Below are 21,381 nucleotides of genomic sequence, written 5' to 3'. Positions count from 1 at the left end.
AGGGCCAAGCCATGTCTTATTCATACCTGCCCCCATCTGATATTACTTGACGGTTATTGGGTTATGCATTTTTATCCTACACAGCTGCAGTATGACGTTTGTCTGCGTCCCCCTAATGTTGTCAGTATATTTTTGATCCAAAAAAATGGACAGTTTTCCAGAAAAAAGCAATAAAAAAATTAAATCAATAAAATTCTTTCTTCCTCATATCTGATATCTGAAAAAATGATGTAAAAATATTTTGCTTTTTAAAAGGAGCTTGTGCTTTATACATCAGAACAATTCTCTCTAAGCACTTTCATATCACTTCCCTGGTCATATGATCATTGCTTGTCTGTACTAAGTGTATGAACTTTCTCCACTCCCTGAGTGAATAGTCCAAAAAGAGTTTCTAAACTCATTTATCTCGTGTTCTTTACAGGTTAAGCACTAGATCAGTTTGAGACATACGATCTCTTTCCTCTGTATCTTTAACCATGGACCTAGTGTCATGATTTCCCCCATTTTATGTCAATAGTCTGTTTGACTTGAATTCCATTTTATACCGTAATCCATCTACCTTTCTGCCCCCTCCAAGCATCTCATTTGCATTTTGTATTTTGGGGGATTTTCCCTGCATTTCCTCTCAGATTTGTTTCTTTCTCAGAAATGTTCTGTGTCTATCTATCCATCACATTTCAATTTCATGCTTTCTTATCATGTACACATGTAGACCACATAATTCAATATCTAAAATCAGAGTAAATGTCATCAAAATATTGTAGGAAAATTCTTTCCCCTCGCTGCGGCTGCATTTTTCTTCGACATAAAGTCCTAACCACCATTCAAAGTTGAAATACCAATAACATAAAAGAGCAATGATTTGATGGGTTGACTTGAGTTAATGAAAGTAAGAGGGAAGAAGACTAAACAAACAGCAAATATTAAAATGTCTTGGCAATATTTTTACGAAAACATTTCTTTTATAAAAAGGAAGGGGGCGCGATGGAAATAGGGCGTACTGTGTGAGAGATATTGTTTTGAAAGAATTCATGTCTACAATTTCTCTCAAGGCAATTTATCTTTCATTTCAATACAAGAAAATTTAATGTAACTTTTATCCCAGTATAAAGGTTATGCCTAATAGGGTCCATTTACACAAACAAGATATCATTTTGGATAATTTTGTTTTGCTCCTCTCACTTCAAATTCTGAAAACAACATTGACAATGAATCAATTCCACTCTTTCACAATATTTGGTGATAAATACCTGTTTTCAAATCATCTCCCTCTGCAGTGCATTCATTCTAAGGAACTTTTTTTTAATGTAAATAGTGAACATTAAAAACCTAAGCTCAATTGTAGCATATTTTTGTTGTGAATCTCAGTGAAAATTTCTTCAAGCAGTAATATTATTTTTGGTTCCATGGTTGAGCCAGAGGTTTTTATCATATATATTTTGACAGTAGCAAAATGGGTCTAAAAATTTAAGGGGGCCAGACATGCCATATGGGACAATATTTCTAAAAAGCTGAAAGCGAAAAATAAAATTGCCCTTTTTAATATGAAATTATGAAAATCTAATTTTTTGATAGATTTTGATGTGATATTAAAAAAATAATGTCACATTTCACCATCTTTTCTTTCCTTTTGCTTTCTATTTCTCCTTTTTTTCTTTGTTGTGAAACTTTGGTGGGGGGGCAGTGACCCCAAGACCCCCCCCCTCATCTGTTCACCACTGCATTGTGATAAACATGGAAGCATGAGACAAAAAAAATATATTCTGAATGAACCTTATGTGGGAGTGCAGCCTTTAACCCCGTAATGTGACTTCAATATTATGTATCCGTCAGACTTGTCAAAAAGATAAGATGATATATGATTTCAAAACGAGGGTTGGTTTGAATGCTTGGAAAAGGGAATTGTATAGAGGAAAGGCAATCTTTAGAGTGCTTTTTGCCTCTCTGGTAAAATATTCATTGTTCATGAAATATTGTTTTTTGAAATGTTTCAAAATTCTTCCCAGACTCCCAGGCTATGCAACATTACCACAGGGAAAACCCCTTTCGAGACTATGTAGTATATATTGAAAAGTATACATATTTGAAATGTTTCATAAAATCTCTCGAAATTGAGGAATAGTATTAGGCCGTGTTTATGCTTCCACTTTTCAGGCCAGAATCAGCGTTTCCAAATGTGATTAGTCCAAAACACGGTTGCATCCATGCTTATTTTCATTTAAACGCTGTTTCAAAACACCGATCGTAAACTCACAAAAAGGTGCGTTTGTAAACGTTGTTTGACCAGAATCAGGCTTTCTTGGGAAGTATAAACTGAACCACAATCGTAAACGTGTTTAAATGACGTCATTTGGTTCGTGCTTCCGGTGAGATGAAAATCCGCGGGCAAATACAGTCGCATTGCTCCATGTTATCTCCACATAATAACAACAATTGGGAAAAAAACTTTCGAAAAAAGGCGCGCCCAATTTGACCTCACTTTACGATGCGAAGCCAGCTGGAGATCATGATTTGCTCTGAAAAGTTAAGCATAAACAGCACTCTCAGAACCACGTTTACGATCGGCGTTTTGAATCGACGTTTGAAATCGCTGATTCTGTCCTCGCAATGGAAGCATAAACACACCCTTAGTATATGAGTTGGTAGCAGGGAGTGAAGAGATCTGTAATAAACATTGTACATAGACATTGTTCTTGTGTATAATTTGAATAGTGTTGTATACAAAATAGAATAGTATTGTGTAAATATCATACCCACACTCACACTCTAAAATTTCAAGGATTTGAAATAAACCCAAATCATTTGTTTATAGTGCCCAGCTGAACATTGGATTTATTTGGAATACTGATGATTTATTTGTTTAATCTCAAACAATTTGAATTTAGATCCATTTTAGGTTTATATCAAAAATCCACAATCTTTGAATAGATCTACACCTGATTTTGAGCTGGTCACTCACTGTTCTCTACTCTGGTTTTTTCTTGAAATCCTAAAACTAGAGTGCATGATAAAAGCAATAAAGTATAAGCTAACAACAAAGACATGGCCGCTAAACAGAAAAAAAATGAGAACAAAAAAAATGAACTGCAATTGTTTTGAGAGTCTTATTATCATAGTATGAAGCCTGCGGTGCTGACTTCATGAATATTCTTGTTTATAATGTCATCTTTGAGACGAGGGCATGCTGTGAGATCAAGAATCACTCTCGAAATATCATGATTGGGGTCATGACCTCTATTTTATGGTTGGGACAAGAAAGTAGTTAGTGGTCGGAACAAGAAAGATGTTAGTGGTCGGCTGGAGGGAAGCAGTGCCTTTTTTTTCCAAGATTCTGTTATTTCTCAACTCATTTATAATGCATTAGTACCATGCAGAGAAACACTGTGAATGAAAATTATTTGCATTTCAAACATTCATAGATCAGAAAGATGTGAATACATCAATGACTTTAATTTCTATACAAAATATTTAGTTTTTTAATGCAAGATCATCAAATTATGCTTGAAATTAAACATTCTATTTCTTTTGCTAGCCAAGATTAAAATGGGCAAAGATAGGGTTTATGTTCTTATGTTAGCATTAATATATGAATTACTTTGTGTACACCAAAAAGATATTGCTAAAAAGATAGAAATCTGTAGTGTTAAGGATTATATAAGCACCAAAAGCAGTGCCCTTCTCTCATTTTTTATATTTGTGCTCAGGCAGAAAAAAAATATTAACTGTAAAAAGAAAGTTACTGCAGTTTGAATTAGCTGTTTTATATGAAAGCAATGCAAGCTAGTGGTGAAGAAACTATTTTTTCAGGGGGAGGGCAATGGGAATATTGAATAAATAGCTGTTTTAAGTTAGTCTTCAAGCACTCAAATTTGACACTTCAGGCAGTCATGGTACCAAGATTAATCTACATGTAGTCTGCTGCTTCAGACACTACATTACTCACTGTATGAAAACCAAGGGTCTGCGGCCGAAGACTACCTTTAAGTTGAGATAATATTTTGACAAGTACGTCAACCAGGGGACAAGTAATATGAAATTAAAATTACCAATGAATATATTGGGAGAGGTCAGTACACATCAAAATATGAAATAGAGTGATGTTGATTCCCTCCTTCTCTGGTTATGAATTTTGCCTAGAGCGAAGGCCAAGGCCGAAATAGATATGTCCATAAGGATATTGGTCTGTTCACACTTGACTGGGATTCTGGGAAAAAAAAATACTATCCGTATCTGATCTAGTGAGGGCAATTATAGCGCCACGTTCTAGATGAGCAGTCTTGGTGATAGGATAAAAAAAAAGGAAGTTGTGTCACTAATAATTCCCTGGATAAAATTTCCAAAGCACAATCATTCCCTGATTTTGTAACCATTGAAATATTTGAAATAAAAAATTTACACTGCAAATCCACACTGTTGACCTGCTATATAAAACAAATAATACACAGGTTTTAGTTTGTGATGTCAGCTGTGGTAATGGAGAATCCAAAGTATGTAACTGTTCCCTAAATCCATAATCATTTAAACATATAGATAAAATTCAAATTTACACTTATTTCATATGGCTGACCCGCTATATAAAACAAATAATGCACAGGTTTATAAGTCTGATATTAGTGGTGATGCAGGCATCTTGTATGCAAAATTATGCAACATTTTGCAAAATTCTATTTTGAATTACGTGTAATGCACAGTATGTATTTGGATTGTTTCATTGTGGTGAACCAACATTAAGAATGGTGACAGAATTAAAATCCCCTGTCATATATACACTCTCAAAATTGTCTTTGACCAATCTAAAGGTTGGTTAAAATATAAACTGATCAACTGTTTGTTGAAAAAAAACCAAGTCATTTTGCAATTTTGTTTTAACCATCGATCGGTGGATTCACATTTTTTTTAAACCAACAATTGTTGAGTTCATGTTTTAACCATTATAGGTTGGTTAAAACATTTCTGTGTAAATAGAACATTTCTGTGTAGATAGCCCTTTGCTATGATCTTTACGCTTCAGTATTGACCCAACACGACCACCAACGTATTACTCTATAATGCAGCTCACAAGACTCCGAGAACAATGAAAATTCATGCCCTCGTTGATACCTCTAAATTAAATTTTGATGTCCAGCTTCGCCGCCGTTTCACCATTCCTGAGGCTCTGATTTTATTTCAGAAACCCTCTGCTGCCGACAGACATAATTGGCTTTCTGCCATATGGATGTGTTAGGGTTCGAGGGGGTTTCTAGTTTTCTTGGTATTTTGAGGAGGCGTGATGTGTTAATACCATGCTTGATATGGTATATATCGACTTATGAATACTCGAGAGGAAAGAAGAAGAGAAATGTTTGATAGAAGGGAGAGAGAAAGAGGTAGAGGGAGAGAGAAAAGGAGGGGAGAGGAAGAAAGAAAAATCACAGATTATAGATTCGGAAAGGATTCGGGATGGAAGGAAATATGCTTTTATAGAAATTACATGTATATTTGACAGTTCAATACAAGCAAAACAAACCACTTTGCTGTACATGTAAATTAGAAATGATGTGGATAATTTACGAAGAGAAATTCCAGTGTAGAATATCTGCAGAAAGTTAAGGAAAATATAACAATTGTTTTCAATTGTGATTAAGAATATCATATCCATGTTTATATTTCAGATATTACAATATTAATCGATACCAATGTTCAAATAGAGTGAATACAGCAAGATGTTATTCAGTATGTTCCCAGCGCAAGCGTGAGATTTTTTATTTCAATAAAACGTCTTAGCTTATCTGCAGTATATGTATAGGCCTACTAATATGTTTACTGGATATTCGAGCTCACAGGAATTCGGGGATGGAAATAAAACGAACCCGATTCATCAAATCAAAGACGACTGTCTGTATTCCGGCTCAGATTAGATATTGATTTTGAGTGCATTCAGTGGCGAACACACACACCTGCTTATAATGCCGCATCGGTTTGGAAAAACATGGCAATGCGTTATTATGCAGAGCATGCATTGCGGTGGTGAATAACTGCAATCTTCGTCTATCTCTCTGTGACTGTCCATGTCTATTTATCTCTGAATATCACTGTCTCTTACTCTACACATATTTTAGTATTTCCCCCTACAGACTTAATATATAGTTTTTACCTGCCTTCTCTGTAAGATCTTACTTCCTTTTTTCCTTATTTTTTTTATCTACATGTTTTAATTGTTTTAATATCCACAATTTTGATCTTTTATTCTTGTCATCTTTCCCATGTTAAATTTTGTTGATCCTCTTTCAATATATTCTCCTTCGGTCATTGGGACTCATGCCCCTTACTGCTCCCCCACCTTAATTTCTATCGCTGTCTCTCCCTTACTCTCCCTTTTACTCACAATATTCAATACACCCTTCCTCTTACCCATTCCTTCTGTCACTCTCTCTCTCTCTTTCTCCTCCTAGGTGGTTTCAGACCGCCTAAAGTTTGTCAGTTTCAGGTATTTTCTGATCGGGAAATATACTGCGATCGGGAAATTTACCGCGATCAGAAAATACCAAGTACTTTTGACAATGTGGAAGGAAATTGCGCGTTATTTCCCCCGAAAGAAAATACCTGCTAAATATTCGGTGCTTGTCAAAATTACGAGAACTTTTGTTGGGATTTTTCCAAGGTCGTGTTGCGATTTTTGGTAGTGTGGAAGCAAATTACTGGAACTTTTTAGCCCAGTGTGTAGTCTGGCACGGGCACCTTGGGTGGCTGCTGAGCTAGCGATTTGAATCTCACGCCTTGCTTGCTTATCAGACCATAGTGTGCATGCTCGTAACTTTAGGAACTTTCTGGTAACTTTAGGAACTTATCCCGAAAGGTATGTTACGGGGCGGTGTAAATGCATGAATAATCAACTGGTATTTTCTGGCCTGAAAAAGTTCTTGTAATTTAACAGGGATTCTTGTGATCAAGGCAGTTTGAAATCACCTATTGGGTGATTTCAAGTCAGTCCGGTGTTAACGTTGGTGTTGGTGTTGGTAGCACAATTTGGATTGCTTCCCCTGGCACCAAAACCTATTCTGAGTTTGTAAAACTTCATGAACCAAATTGACATCTCAACAACTAGTGAGTGACTTTGACTCAGAATAGGTTTAGGAGGAGCGATAGCTCAGTCGGTAGAGCGGGGATTTGTATTCCAGGGACCCGGGTTCGATTCCCACTTGGTGCGCTAGTGCCCTTTGGTAAGGCATTAATCCTCATTACCAGGTCCTTCGGAGAGGACTTTAAGCCGTAGGTCCTCTGGTTGCTTGCTTATTACAAGTATTCATGCTTTCTTAGCAATCAGGTAAAAAATCCCCCACCAACCAACTTTTCAGCACCATCCTCATTTTAAGTTGGGTGTTATACTTGTGTAAAAATCGAACTAACACCAACACCAAAAGGTCAACACTGAACTTGAAATCACCCATTGTCATCCCTCCCCTCTCTTTTCCACATGCCTCTCTTCCTCTCTGTTTAAAATGTCTTTCCATAATTCCCTCCTTACCTTCTCTCTCTCTCTCCTCTTCCTCGTACTCCCAATTCTCAAGGCTCCCTCCCCCTTTTTTTTCTCTCTCTCCCTATCTCTTTCTTCGACTCTCAGTCCTCAAGACACCGTACCTCCTCCCCAATCCTTTCCGCTCCCCTCCCTTGGTCCCACCTATTGAACTTGAAAACACTCTGTTCAAGTACCTAGCTGGGTCAAGCATCCAAGAACGTGATATATGTTAGTTGAGGCTGGGATACATGAAGTCACTGGCAGGATCTTGAGCAGATCGAGAGAGAGAGTGGGAGACATATGGGGAGAAGGAAAGAGAGAGAGAATGAAATGCTGCCTCATCTTTGCCTTAATAAGGACAGGAGTGATCTTCCCCTTTCCACCCTTTAATTTTTAGAGTGGGGAAAATATATTGTTTGAATGTATGTTTCATTGAAAAAAAATTTAAGTAACGAGTAGTAACTTCTGAAGGTTTCCATGGTGGAGAAGAATAATGAAGTAGGTTTCACTGTACACCATGTATCTTTCTTGGGCTACTGTTGGTCCTGAAAAGGACCACGCAAACTCAACATTTGGACAAGTTGGTTCTTGTTGTCTTCAGGAGAATGAGCAAAGTTTGTAAAAGCGGGTCTTATATATGCTCTGTCAAGGTGCAGTATGCGCGGTGCCTTGCAGGGTAAATGTCTCTGATTGGCTGGATAAAAGAGTAATAAATATTACATTGTATGAGACTGTCTTGTATTTTTAAATCCTATGATTGTGTCTATTTGCAAGAAATATTTTTGAAATGAGATGATTCCTAACAAACTGTTGTTGTGTTTTATATCTTTGCAGAAATACCCCAACGCAGAGGTAAATAACATCGTTGACAGCAGCCAGCCCACGAGGATAGACCAGTGGTGTCCTGTCAATGGCGATGAATGTACAAGCTCTGCAAAGGTCACTTACTACAGGTGTCTTGGTAAGGATGGAGGGATGGAGGGAAGAAGATGAGAAGAAGATGGAATGGAAAGATAGAGAGAAAAAGAGAGGGAAAGGTGGGGGAAAAGAGTTAAGGGGATGATATGGTAAAGGAGGGGAAGGACCGTGGTAGATTTTAAGCGAACTTGAAGAAAGAATAGAATTAAAGAATAATAGAAGAACAAGGATGGAGGGGGGAAAAAATAAGAAGACACATATAATAGGGGACGAGGAAGAGGGAAGAAGAAGGGGAAAGAGGGGAGAAGAGGATCAAGGAAAAGGGGGAGAAGATGAATGGAAATGGAGGAGGGAAGAATAAGAAGAGGAGGAGGAGATTCAATGCATAGAGATGGAGAGAGAGAAAATAAATACATTATAGTTTAACAACCCCATTGGTCATCTAGGACGGACTTCACAGGCACATTGAACGAAAGGAGAGTTTGAGGTTAGAAGAAAAAAATATTTAAGGGACCTAATAAATGATGTGTAAAATGAAAAATGAGTGAAATCGTGTAAAATGTTGCATCTGAACAGTTGATATGTATAATGTGAATGATGTGATAATTAAGTTTTTTATCTATCAAAGTTTGTTTTAATTCATACCATCATCATCTTTTCTTCCATCAGTTGGTCCGTTTGAGAGTGATGCCCTCATGGTGTACAATGTCTGCAAGTTTTATCACAAGCACGATGAGACTACATGCAGAGAACCAGAATACTGGAAAGGGGTTAGTGTCTATCTTCAGTCAGCATTGTTGCCAATTTATTAATACTAGAGATTACGATAGTTCATCAAATTCAAATATTGTTGTTCTACTTAATGGAATTTAATGTGTATTCAAGGAACAGAAATAATGGAAAGTGTTTAGTGTCCTGCATTGTTATTGCTGCCAGTTTAATGACTTTATAGATTATAATAATTGTATATATCTATAAAAAAAAACATTCAAAATAATCGTGGTATTAAATGAAAAGTGAAATATTAAAATCAGGGAAGCAGAATCTGAAAAAGGGGGTAGTGTCTTCAACCTGTATTGTTGCAAATTTGATAATTTTAGAGGTTACAATTGTTTATAAAACTCAAATAATCATGATGCTATAAAATGGAATTTGATTTAAATCAGGGAACCTGAATACTGTAAAAATGGGTTAGTGTCTTCATTGTTGCCAATTTAATTATTATAGAGATTTAAATGTTTAATGTTTATAAACTCAAATAGACTCAATACCAAATGGAATGCAATGTGTGTTCAGGGAACCTGAATATTGGATAGGGCTTGTCTATAATCATCTTCATTGTTGCCAATTTGATGATTTGAGATATTGTTGTTTTTTTTGTTCATCAAACTTAAATAGTTGTGATACAATTGAATGTAATGTATGCACTCTGATGACTTTTTCTTTACATTCAGAATCATTCATGTTTCTTTCATAAATCAAAAATACTGCAAGCTAACCGATAAACATACCTCATTATTGTTTCATATTTCATATACTACCTTGTGCTTGAATACTAAAACAGGTAGCGGATGAAGATTGCCGGGCTAAGAAGATGGGGATCAATTCTACCGGCATGCTCATCCCTTGCAAAACCGACAAATTCAAGGGCGTGGAGTATACCTGCTGCCCCCCTCCCACCTACCGGCCGATGACCGCCGACGAGACCGAGGTGGAGGAGGAAGAGGATGAGGCCGAGGCTGCTGTCGAGGAGACAATGGGCCAGGTCCAAGAAGAGCTTCCAGTCCAGGCCCCAGCCCCGGAGAGGGACAATGTCGGTGAGTAGTGATGACGATAGGTTGCATCGGTAGTCTACGTGGATTCCTTGATAACTCCTAAGACCATTGGTCTGATGGAAAGCCTGCACATTTAGCCAGATCTGCGACCTAACCTCACACCAAAATGTGTCCCATATCCAGATTCCCTACTTTATTTTAAACAAATAATCTGATCAGAGCCTTAACATTATGCCTTTGGAGAAATTATGAAAAACGTATAATCAAATTGTCGCAGGAAAGAACATTAAATCTCCACCTAATGTTGATTTTAATCGAAGTGAATCAAATATATTTCCAAATATCACTGTCAGGTACAACTACATGGAAAAGTACATCACATATAAAGAAAAAAATTGGTAATTGGAGCTAAAAAAATGATGCTAATCAAGGTTAGCCCCAAATAATATATGAACCTTCAATCATTTAACCTATTAAAAAGTAAGAAAAGAAAGACATGCTTGATATCAGATGTTTCCATGGAAGTCAGAAAACACATTTATGAAACTATTTTTATACCATTTGCATCCAAATTATTCTTTTTCTTCACTTTTCAAGAGTTATTTTTCAGAATTTAGTATTTTTAATTTCTTCTTAATTTAGGTTTCTATATTTTGCCCCTGTTTGTAAGAATTTGAGGCAAATCACAACAAAAGTTATCCATAAACCAAGAACAGAATCACATTCACAAATTGAAAAAAAATCAAACATGGAAAAAAATCACTTTGTACATTAAACTTCTACAGAAACAATATTAATTAAACTCAAGCTAGTTTTCCGAGATCTTAACCATTCCATTTTGTTTATTTATATTCAGTTGATGAGCCACAAGTCAAAAGCAATATCCTCGACGACCCTTACTTCTCAGAGCAGGGTCTGACGGGTAGAGTAGAGAAGAAGGAATACGCCAACGCCAAGAGCCGTCTCTCGGCAAACCAGAAAGCAAAGATGGCTCGCGTTATGCAGCAGTGGCAGGAAGCACAGGAGCACTACGAGACACTCAAGGCCAAGGACCCAGAGGTAAGGTGTTGCAAGGTGTTCAGTGTTTAACTTGAAACCAACATTAGGACAGTAAGCACCGATAAGAAAAGTGTTAAGGTGTTTGGTGTTAAGATCAAGGAAGTAAAATGTTCAAGTGTTTGGTGTTGCTACCAAGATTTAACCTAGAAATGAGGATTCAGGTGTAAAGTCTTACAAAGCGTTTGGTGTTAAGATTAGGAAATAACAAGAAGAAGTTTAAGTATAAATTTTACGTTGGGTTTGGATAAGCAATCATACATGTAATAACAACAAAGAGATATCATCTGGCATTTTTTCCACCGTTAGAATTTAGATTTGGCATCTAGCGCCCTCAGTAATATTTTTAAATATAAAGTAGCCCTTTGAGCACTTCCTTTACAGATTTAGTAATTGGATACTAGAAAGCTATTGACAAAGATTTAATCCGGAAATTTTTAGCCTATTGCATGTTTAAGAAGGGGTTTTATATAAACTTTTTTTTAAATACAAACCCTTGTTTTTGTTTCTTTCCAGGCTGCTGAGAAGATGAGGAAAGAGATGACAGAGCGTTTCGAGCAGACCATCGGTACCATGGAAACAGAGAACGCAGAAGAGACAGAGGAGCTACGAGAAGCCCATCAGGTCCACATAGAAGTCAGTCTACGAGAGAAGATCAATGCATCGTACGAAGGTTACAGATTCACAGTCGATGTGCCTAAACCGAAGGTATGTTTTCTGAGATTTGGTGGATGATTCATAATTAAATCTGTTTGTAGGTTACAAATAACTTATTGCACGACTGGTAACCCTTTCTTGCGCTAAGTGTTCATAGGTAACCAGCCACCCCAGAACTGTCAATAAATGGATGGATTTTGAGATACATAACTTGTCCAAATTGATCAATAATGACCCTCACAGGTGCTTCATCGCATGCAGAAAAAAATTCAGTGAGATCCTCCAAAAAACAAGAAAACAAGATTTTAACTCTTTTATCTTGGTCTTTTATTCCACTTTGCAACTTCAGATTCTGACAGTATGAGGAAGAATTAATCTTACAGAGAAGCTAAGTACACTGTCAATTATTTTTTTCTTCCAGTCTAAGAAGATCCTCCACTCCCTGAGGCGATATCTTCATGCTATCCAGAAAGCCAGACAGCACTACATCACCCATTACAAGCATCTCCGCAAGACGGACCCACTCAAGGCCGATCAGCACAAACGCTTTACCTTGAACAAGCTCAAGACGCTAGACATTGAGGTGGCACAGGGCGTCGAACTTCTCAAGAAGGTACCGGACCTCTATGCCGAACTCAAACCCAAAGTTGGTAAGTGTGATGCTCTGTATTTTTATTTATTTTGTATTTAAATGAAGGACATCATCTTAGGCCTGGCTGGAACTTCCTTTTGCAGCAACCTCCTTTTTGTAATCATTCAGTTTAAAAAGGAGGATCAGGAAGACTTTTGAAATCCTGCTACTAGCGAAAAGAGATATGGCTTTTGGTACAATTTATGCTTTTCACATTGCATTTCCTTAACCCCATACTACCCCATACTATCTTTTTTTCGATTCACACTGTCTTTCTTAACCCCATACTATCTGCTCAACCATGGTTAATGCCTTAACCCTGGACTATCAGCTCATGGTATTGATGGTTTTACCAAACAGAGCGTGATGAACGTGCGATTCGACTTCTGTGATTGGTTAATGCTTAGCCCCACTCTCCTTAGCCCTGTTTCGTTTTCACACTGCATCTCTTAGCACAGCAATTGTGGTGCTATAGCACCACACTAAGCCGGCTAACCCTGCCTTTTTGCAGGGCCAGATAGTACCGTATTATTCACCATGCTAGCCAACTTTGCTAAAACGTAGTGTGAAAACGAAGTGGGCTAAGCTTAACCTTGGGAAATTGGTGGGGCTAAGACCCCCCCCCCCTTAGCCCCACCAATTTAGGACAAAAATTGCAGTGTGAAAAGCATATTTCAGTAGTATTGGGTATTTTCATGCAGGCCTAAAGGCCGGTTTATTAACTTGATTATTTGAGATTACACATTACTAGATGTATTGTCATGACTGTTGTTTCAAATGTTTTTAGAAAGCAAGAAGGAAGAAGCATAAACATGAATAGTTTGTTTTGATTAAAGCATTTGGACGACAAAAAGCAAAATAAAAGAATGAAAGATACCTCTTGGGGACACCTACAACTCTACAATGTACAGTTGATCCATATTATGGTTCATCATATTTTGGTGTATAAATTCTTTTAAAGCTGTCAAAAAAGATGAAGGTGTAACACTCGTGAAGTCAAATACAGTGTATGAACTAGCTCTTTGATTTTTACCTTATGACCTCAAACTTTGACCTCATAGATGCTCTCCTGGACAGCACACAAGACAGCCCGGAGGATGCGGCTCTCATCCGGGCCACGGAGGAGGAGGAGCAGCAGATGGCCGAGCCAACCGAAGCACCACCTGCAGAGCGCACCGACCTGGAACCGGTAGCAGAAATTATGGAACCAGATTCCGAGGAAGGCACCACGCAAGAGGAAGAAGAAGAGGAGGAAGAATTGGAAGTGGTAAGTGGATTTAGAGTTAGTATTTGAAGAAGAAGAAAGAGAGAGAGAGAGAGATTATGAGAAGGTAAGAGAAGAAAGAGAATGAGGGGAAAGAAGTAGCAAAGAAAAAGAATATATGCTTGTACCAAACTGTCTGAGCTGGAAACGGTAGGAGAGAAAGGCATCACACAAGAAGAAGTGTAGGAGGAGTTAGAAATAGTAAGTGAAAGTAGAGGAAGAAAAAAGATGGGAACTTTAGTTAATGGAGGCAACAATGGGATTGATGCAGTTTGTGAGAAGCTAGGAAATCAGAGATGAGAGAAGCGCTATTACAATCATTGTTATACATGCACAAAGATGGTGTCCCAAGTACATATTCATTGCTTTCATGAAATAATTTTCACATGTTGAAATCTCTTCTCTCCATCCCTCAGGAGGAATTTTTGGAGGAGGACACCGAAGCCCCAACCGTCTCCAAGAGCACCGAGACCAAACCAAGCACCCAGGCCAAGACCAGCCCGGCCCAGACCAAGCCTAGTCCAATGCAGACCAAGCCCAGGACCTCCACAGCTACACACACAGAGCCAGAACCACCCACGCCAAGCAGGGTTACGGGGTCAGAGGTTGAACAAGAGACAGAGATCCAGGTCCCGGCTGAGAAAGTTCAGATTGTGGCAGGTGAGGAGTGGTGTGGTAACATCAATGTCGATATGTGGGACTAGGTGACGTGCTAACATCAGTATTTGGATTTTTGGATTGTGTGTGGTTCTGACAATATGCTGGAATTACGTTGAACCTTACTGTAGCAGTGTGTTGGCCTAGTTGGTAGAGCGTCCCATCTCACTACCTGCAGGTCGGGAATTCAAGCCCTGCCCACTTCTGACCAATACAACGTTTAAAGATGGGAGTTGTTGCCACCTTGATTGGTGTAAAACTATTCAAAGGATAGAGTAATGGCGATCTGTCACTGCACAGTGGTTGCCACATCTACCATTTCTATTTTAAACAAAACCAAAAATATGGATTTTGATGTAATATATTGACATCATTATTGATTTTTGGGCAAAGTGACATAATAATTATAGATATAATACATCATACTTATTCATAATATTAAAAGGCAATCAAAACAATGAAAAATTACATGTAAATGACAATTGAAGTCGAGTAAACTGCAATTGTTATTGAAGGAAACGTTCACCCTGACACAGAATTGACTCTCAAGGAAGAATAAGACCTAGTGATTTTTCTTCTGTCCAAAGTATGTATTATTGATTGATTCAGAACACTGTCTTTGTTGTTTGGTGGATATTGAAGTCATATAAGCCTAATTACTCTAGGCTTTATGTGAATATCTTATCTGATTTACTCTTCTATTGTATCCATCTTCTCTTATGGCAGTCAAACCAATTGAGAGTTACCTGGATGAAGAGCTGACTGCTCCTGTTGATACTGACGTCGTCAAGCCACAAACACTCATCGTGGCCCAGAAACCCCAGGCCAAGGTGGAGAAGTCCGCAGCAGCAGCCCGGGTCGAGAAACAAAGATTGGTCAGCAGACAGGATGTCAATTCTATGGATAAGGTTAGTACATTTATCATGATTGAATTCCAAGCTTAGCTAAAGATCCAGGAAACAGTGCATGATTTCATGAGGCAGTCTTTAAAATCAAGGTTCATTGTCTCTCTAGCAACATAGCTATAGATTGATCTAGATCTGATACTTTTACATAAGCCCAACTTTGTGAAATCATGAAATCACACAGAAGATTGCCAACACAGATAAGCACATGTGGGAGAGTGTATTATCATTGTTTCTCTTGAATTAGACACTATAGTGTTCATTTTCTCAGTCTTGTAAGGATAATGTAGTTCTAATAGAGCATTATTTGTATTCACTTGATGATTTCAAGTCTGGTGTTGGCATTAGTGTTGATATTTGGATTGCTTCCCCTAGCTCCAAATCTTATTCAGATTATGTAAAACTAATCCAGATCACATTGTTGACTTCTCAACAACTAATGAGCGACCTTTGGGGACCATCTTCATGTTATGTTTGGTGTTCTAATCATGTTCAAATTGACCTAACACCAACACCAAATGGTCAACACCGAACTTGATATCACCCACTGTCTTTGAAAACGTAGCTGAACGTCAATGAAATTTTTCACAGTGGGATTAAAGTCATGATCAGATTTTCTTACTGGTAGTCTTTCACATGTCCGCAGATTAAAAAATAATTTGTAAAAGTGATTAAAGCCCAGGATTAAAGTAGTATAGTCTGTATAGTTCATTGTATGAAATTTGTTTTTACATAACTTTATTCCCCATTATTTATTTTACTTAACTTCTTTGTTAACATGTTCGAAACTAAATTTGCTACATCTTATCAACTTATTCTTCTTATTTATCTAAACCATCTGTTTTATCTGAATAATCTGTTTGATTTTCTTTTCCCTCATTTCATGGTTCCAGTCGGTGACTAAAAAGCGTATGCAGCTGAGGTACGAGCCCATGATGGCGTTTGGTCTCGCGTGCGGAGTGCTCGCCGTGGCAACCGTCCTCGTCATCGCGGTCCTCATCGTCCGGAGGAAGACGCGACGAACGCCCGTCAACAGCGGCTTCACCGAGATCGACCCCAACCTGACCGTCGAGCAGAGACATATTGTGGCCATGCAGCAAAACGGCTATGAAAACCCGACATATAAGTACTTCGACATGCAGTAGCTCACCACTGAGAGTCGACAAAATAATACGATGGCCCTCTATTGCTGAACTGTGTATTCTTGCACCTATGTTTATTTCAAATGGAAAGAACCATTACCGAGCACAGATATTATATCACGGAAGAAGAAGCGATTATCACTCGTCGCATCAGCTTGCTATCAAAGAAAAAAAAAACACTTGAATGAAGTACTCTGCCCTCATATTTATTATAGTTTATATCAACAGTGTATTAGTACATTAAAATAATAGAAAAAACAAACATGTATTTAGTAGTTACATGTATGTACTTAAAAAGCATTCAACTCGTAATGATATGACAAGCACAGTATACCCCTGTATTCTGAGAAGTTCACAAAGTAAGTATATCATTCTGCTATTTCCACCTAACAAATTGGTAGTATGTTTGTACATCTGTGTCTGTATCTACACGTACATCACGACCTGTCCTGGTAAATTTATCTCTAGAACTTCCGTTTCTTTCTCTCACTTTAAAGAAAGAAGCACTTAAGTATTGCAATATTAAATGTACATTAAGATTTATTTATTTATCATGTGAAATCATGTTAAATTGACTTTAACAAAGGTGTTTTTAGCACTCATTCCATGGCTAGCAATCACGTCACTCATAAAAAGTTGAAGGTTTTTGTTTACACGTAAAATGTTTTGACTTATTGATATTTACCGTGCTTATTCAACGCATTTGTTACAGCAAACTTGACATAATCAAAAGTATAACAAAATTGTGACATTTGAAACTCATATCAAACTCATTAGTAATCATAGTTGTTTCTTATTTAATCTTGCGACTCAATCCTCTTGTTAGGATGATAATAATTTTTTTTAGTGTTTGACATACATTGTGAATTAGGCTTGCAATGGTAATACAATTAATAAACTAACATATATTTGTGTTTCTGATGCCAGGTTACAACAATTAAAACAGACTGAAAAATTGACGTCATGATGCTTCTGTTGTAGGCCAATTTGAAGAAAAAAATACGTTGACAAATTCAATAGATTGTTGTAGTTATAAAATGCATCTTGGTATTGATATCCTTAAATACTCTTCGACATTTAGCATCTCTTTCATAAAAACTCAATCTTTGTGACGTAAAGAAATAACATGACCTACTTCTTATACATGTACATGTACTTGTAAATTCAAGATTGATTTTTTTTTGGTGTGATATAATCATGTCTATAATATTAATTTAACAAGAAAAAAAAGAGAATTATTGTAAATCTTTTTCACCAAGTAGTGGATTAGTGACATTGTTTATTGTTGTACAAAATTTAGCCAACTTTGGATGTCTTGTGAAAAAGCATACATTTTTCTGTGAGCTAAATTGCTGTAGATTTCTTGCTCAGCGTACATTAGATCTGTTATCAAATTCGAAAAGTAGGTAAGAACCAAGGTACGTTACAACAGACCTGTATGTTTGTATATTTATAGTACTTGGACGTGCCCTTCGTAACTTTCCGGTTGTCATGGCAATGGAGTAACAAAGTGATCATATTTATGCATAAGAAGCATATGCATTTGTAGTCATGGTAACATGAACTGCTACAATCTTTGTGGTGAGAAGTTGGCAATAGCATAGGGTATGAATTAAATCAGGAGCGAGAGGTTCAAGAAAAGGATGATCAATACATCTTAATGCCAGTTCATAAGGCATAAAGACTGCAAAGCTTGTTGTCAAAAGGAAGAAGGTCTAGCCTCAGGTTCACAAGATCCCTGTCGAAAAGGCTTATGCTCCCCGATGCATAAGGTATTCAAGGCATAAGATCCTTATATCTTGAAGTTCACGAGACGCAAAAATTCATATGGTTTGTGCTCCTTTATGCATAGAGTATTCAAGGCATAAGATCTTTATATCTTGAGGTTCACGAGACACAAATTTCATATGGTTTGTGCTCCTTTATGCATTAGGTATTCAAGGCATAAGATGGTACCATGTCTTACCATTCACAAGGCATAAGTTTTTTATGACTTATGCTCATTTTTGCATCAGATCCGTATGTCTTTACTTTCACAAGGCATAAGTTTCATAAGGCTTGTGCTCCCATATGCAAGGCATATTAGTCATAAAATTTCAAGGCTCACAAGATAAACTCTTTCATTAGCTTTAAGCTTCTCAATGCATGCATCTGCAAGCCACACAATTCAGACACTGTATAAGCCTTGGATTCATAAGAGTTTTAAGTCTTTATGACTAATGGTCCATAAGTTATTTGTCTGTGAGTGCATAAGGGTCACAAGTATTCAAGTCCAATACTGTTGTGATACTTTGGCCTTCAAGGCATAATAGACCACTAGATCGTAAAGGCTAGACCAAGGCTGAGATGTATTTTAGTCTAGTTACAAGGTTACAGGACCAAAGAGATTCAAATGCAAAATTACAAAAGGAGGTCTTGTGAACCTAGGACATCTTAGATCCGCCGAGGTGGACTGCCTCAGGACGACATCAAGGAGTAAAGGGTCGGTGACAAACTCCTATGAAAGGCATTCAAAACTGTTGTAAATATTGGATATGAATTATAAGATAGGCATGTGCTTTAAAAGTGTAGCATCTAGCTCCGCTAGCCCTTCGCTAGTATTTAACCCTCATTGCGTGAGTGTCTTGTGAATGTCTAAATAGCAATGAATATTATCAATGTCTCATTAGTATTCATATTATTCAAATGAGTGCTGTACAAAGGTCATTACTATGTGTGCTTTATGAATATTCATATATTGATATTCCATATTAAGGAAGGGGAATGGGGAGGAAAACCATGATTTTTTTTTAGTTGTGGTTCGGGGTTAGGGGGTCGTATTGTGTTCATTTGTTGATTTTTCGTTATGGTTTCTGATAATAATGTAGTTTTCATTGAGAGAGTTACGAAAGAGGCTCATGTATTTTGTTGTCTTTTTATGCTCAGTGCACAGTATGGAAGATTGGAAGAAGAGTCTTAAACTTTTAAAGAAAGTGTTTAATTTCTACAGTTTTTGATCGGAATGGGTCATTCCATTAAAAGAAAAGGGGGTGGAGGATTGATTTGAAAGGATTAATGGTTAGGATAAATTGATTACTATTATACTACTATACTACTTGTTCTGTGTGAAACAGTACTTCATGTGACCATTACTTATTATTACATAAGGAAATCTTATTTATTGTATATTTCATCCAGTTTTAAATTTTGTGTCGGTGTAATTTAATTATGATATGCTAAATCTTGTCCGAAGATATATGTTCCTAGACTTCATGTATTTTAAACAATATTCACAAGTTTTCCATTCACACATTTGCGAGCCATCATAAATATCCTTTTTTTGTGTGTAATCGCTGTGTCAATGTGGATAGCAAAAACGTGCTTTCAAGCATTTTAAATTTAAGATACAAATATGGAGCAACAGTAGGCTATTTCTGTAATGTGATCACTTGGACTGTTATCCGTATGATCCTAATTAATGCATGCATCTTTGTTAAGTGCCTTGGTTTGTGTGACGCCATTCACAAACAACAAGAATTTTATTTCATCGGTCAGAATTTTGTGAATATCAGCCCCCGAACACATAGGCTCGCGATTAATTGCCAACTTGAATGAGCAATTTAGATTGATTCCTCGTCAGTCTACTGACCAAAATGCACCTGCAAATGATGATCTTGATAGGCAAATTTATTTAGCGATTAATCACCAACCTCTGTGTTACAGGGCCTTAGTAGTGAAGCATCTGAGTTCACACCAGAAAATACTGAAAATTGGAATATGAATTTTGAAGTATTGGAATGACGCCAATACAGCTCTTCACAAAGATCCATGCATTTAGTGGGGCTAATTACAAAACTGGCCTATTCAGCATATTTCAACTTTTTATTTTCTTGTCGTAAAGCAAAATTTCATTGCTCCGTGTAAAAAAATGCAGTTGTCATGTGATGCTGGATGGATTAACATTGTCGGTAAAATTTGTTTCTATTACAGCATTGTACGAAAAATTGTTTTCTGTCTTATGAGAAGCAAGATCAGGTATTTTTTAAGTGCTAATATATCTTCTTTAACCAGCATTACATGTTTTTTTTTCTATGTGACCGTCTTAACACAAGAGCTGAATATCTGAGTGTTTTCTTTGCCCATTATATGTTTTTATTTGTTGTAAATAAGAAGCTTAAAAGTAATATTCCTCTAAAGAGTAATATGTTTATGTATTTCTTGTATTCTGTTTTGCCAAAAATGTTGTACACTGATTATTTTATACCTGTCTTGTATGCTTAGGCTGGGTTGCACAAAGGGGGTTTGTTTATGGAAAAGATCTGGGGAGCTTTTCACAAAGGGATCATGAGGACAAGTTCAGAGACAACCCACTTGAAAAGGGTTCGGTTTCACTAGTGTCAGAAAAAATTGCTAAACCCATGCACGCATGTACATCGACCAATTGAATTTTGGTCTGCACATTCGTTTAGAGAGATATGTTTGTTGGTACGAGTGAAATTGACCCCTTGTGCATAACAAAGAGATATGATTAAAGGTCAAGTCCAGGAAAATCAAACAGACATAATGCTGCAAATTTCATCGAAATCGGACGTAAAATAAGAAAGTTATGACATTTCTAAGTTTCGCTTATTTTTCACAAAACAGTTTAATGCACAACTCAGCGATATGCAAATGAGAGAGTCGATGATGTCCATCACTCACTAAATCTTTTGTTTTTTATTGTTTGAATGATACAATATTTCAATTTTTACAAATTTGGCAGTAAGGACCAACTTAACTTAACCATAAGCTGTTAAAATAATGGTAATTCCACATGTTCAGGGAGAAATAAAACTTTGTTTCACTTGACGAGGAGAAAATTTGAATATTTCATGTTTCATATAATAAAATACAAAAGAAATA

General features: G+C 37.0%; 1 protein-coding gene across 1 annotated transcript in view; it reads left to right on the top strand.

Annotated features, from left to right (window-relative positions):
* The window catches only part of LOC121420114 (amyloid-like protein 1), a 35,213-nt gene extending 14,345 nt beyond the window's left edge, over positions 1-20,868 (top strand). The window contains exons 2-11 of the mRNA XM_041614648.1: positions 8,330-8,456; positions 9,083-9,183; positions 9,978-10,230; positions 11,045-11,247; positions 11,761-11,952; positions 12,323-12,551; positions 13,594-13,799; positions 14,213-14,456; positions 15,180-15,361; positions 16,252-20,868. Coding sequence (XP_041470582.1) covers positions 9,109-9,183; positions 9,978-10,230; positions 11,045-11,247; positions 11,761-11,952; positions 12,323-12,551; positions 13,594-13,799; positions 14,213-14,456; positions 15,180-15,361; positions 16,252-16,503 — 1,836 coding nt within the window. The 5' untranslated portion in view covers positions 8,330-8,456; positions 9,083-9,108 and the 3' untranslated portion in view covers positions 16,504-20,868. The remainder of the gene's footprint in view (positions 1-8,329; positions 8,457-9,082; positions 9,184-9,977; positions 10,231-11,044; positions 11,248-11,760; positions 11,953-12,322; positions 12,552-13,593; positions 13,800-14,212; positions 14,457-15,179; positions 15,362-16,251) is intronic.
* Positions 20,869-21,381: the final 513 nt, after the last annotated feature.

The sequence above is a fragment of the Lytechinus variegatus genome, chromosome 8, assembly GCF_018143015.1.
Source record: "Lytechinus variegatus isolate NC3 chromosome 8, Lvar_3.0, whole genome shotgun sequence".
NCBI lineage: Eukaryota > Metazoa > Echinodermata > Echinoidea > Temnopleuroida > Toxopneustidae > Lytechinus > Lytechinus variegatus.
Note: the sequence above shows the minus strand (reverse complement) of the source record. Positions and strands in the feature narration are given on the sequence as shown.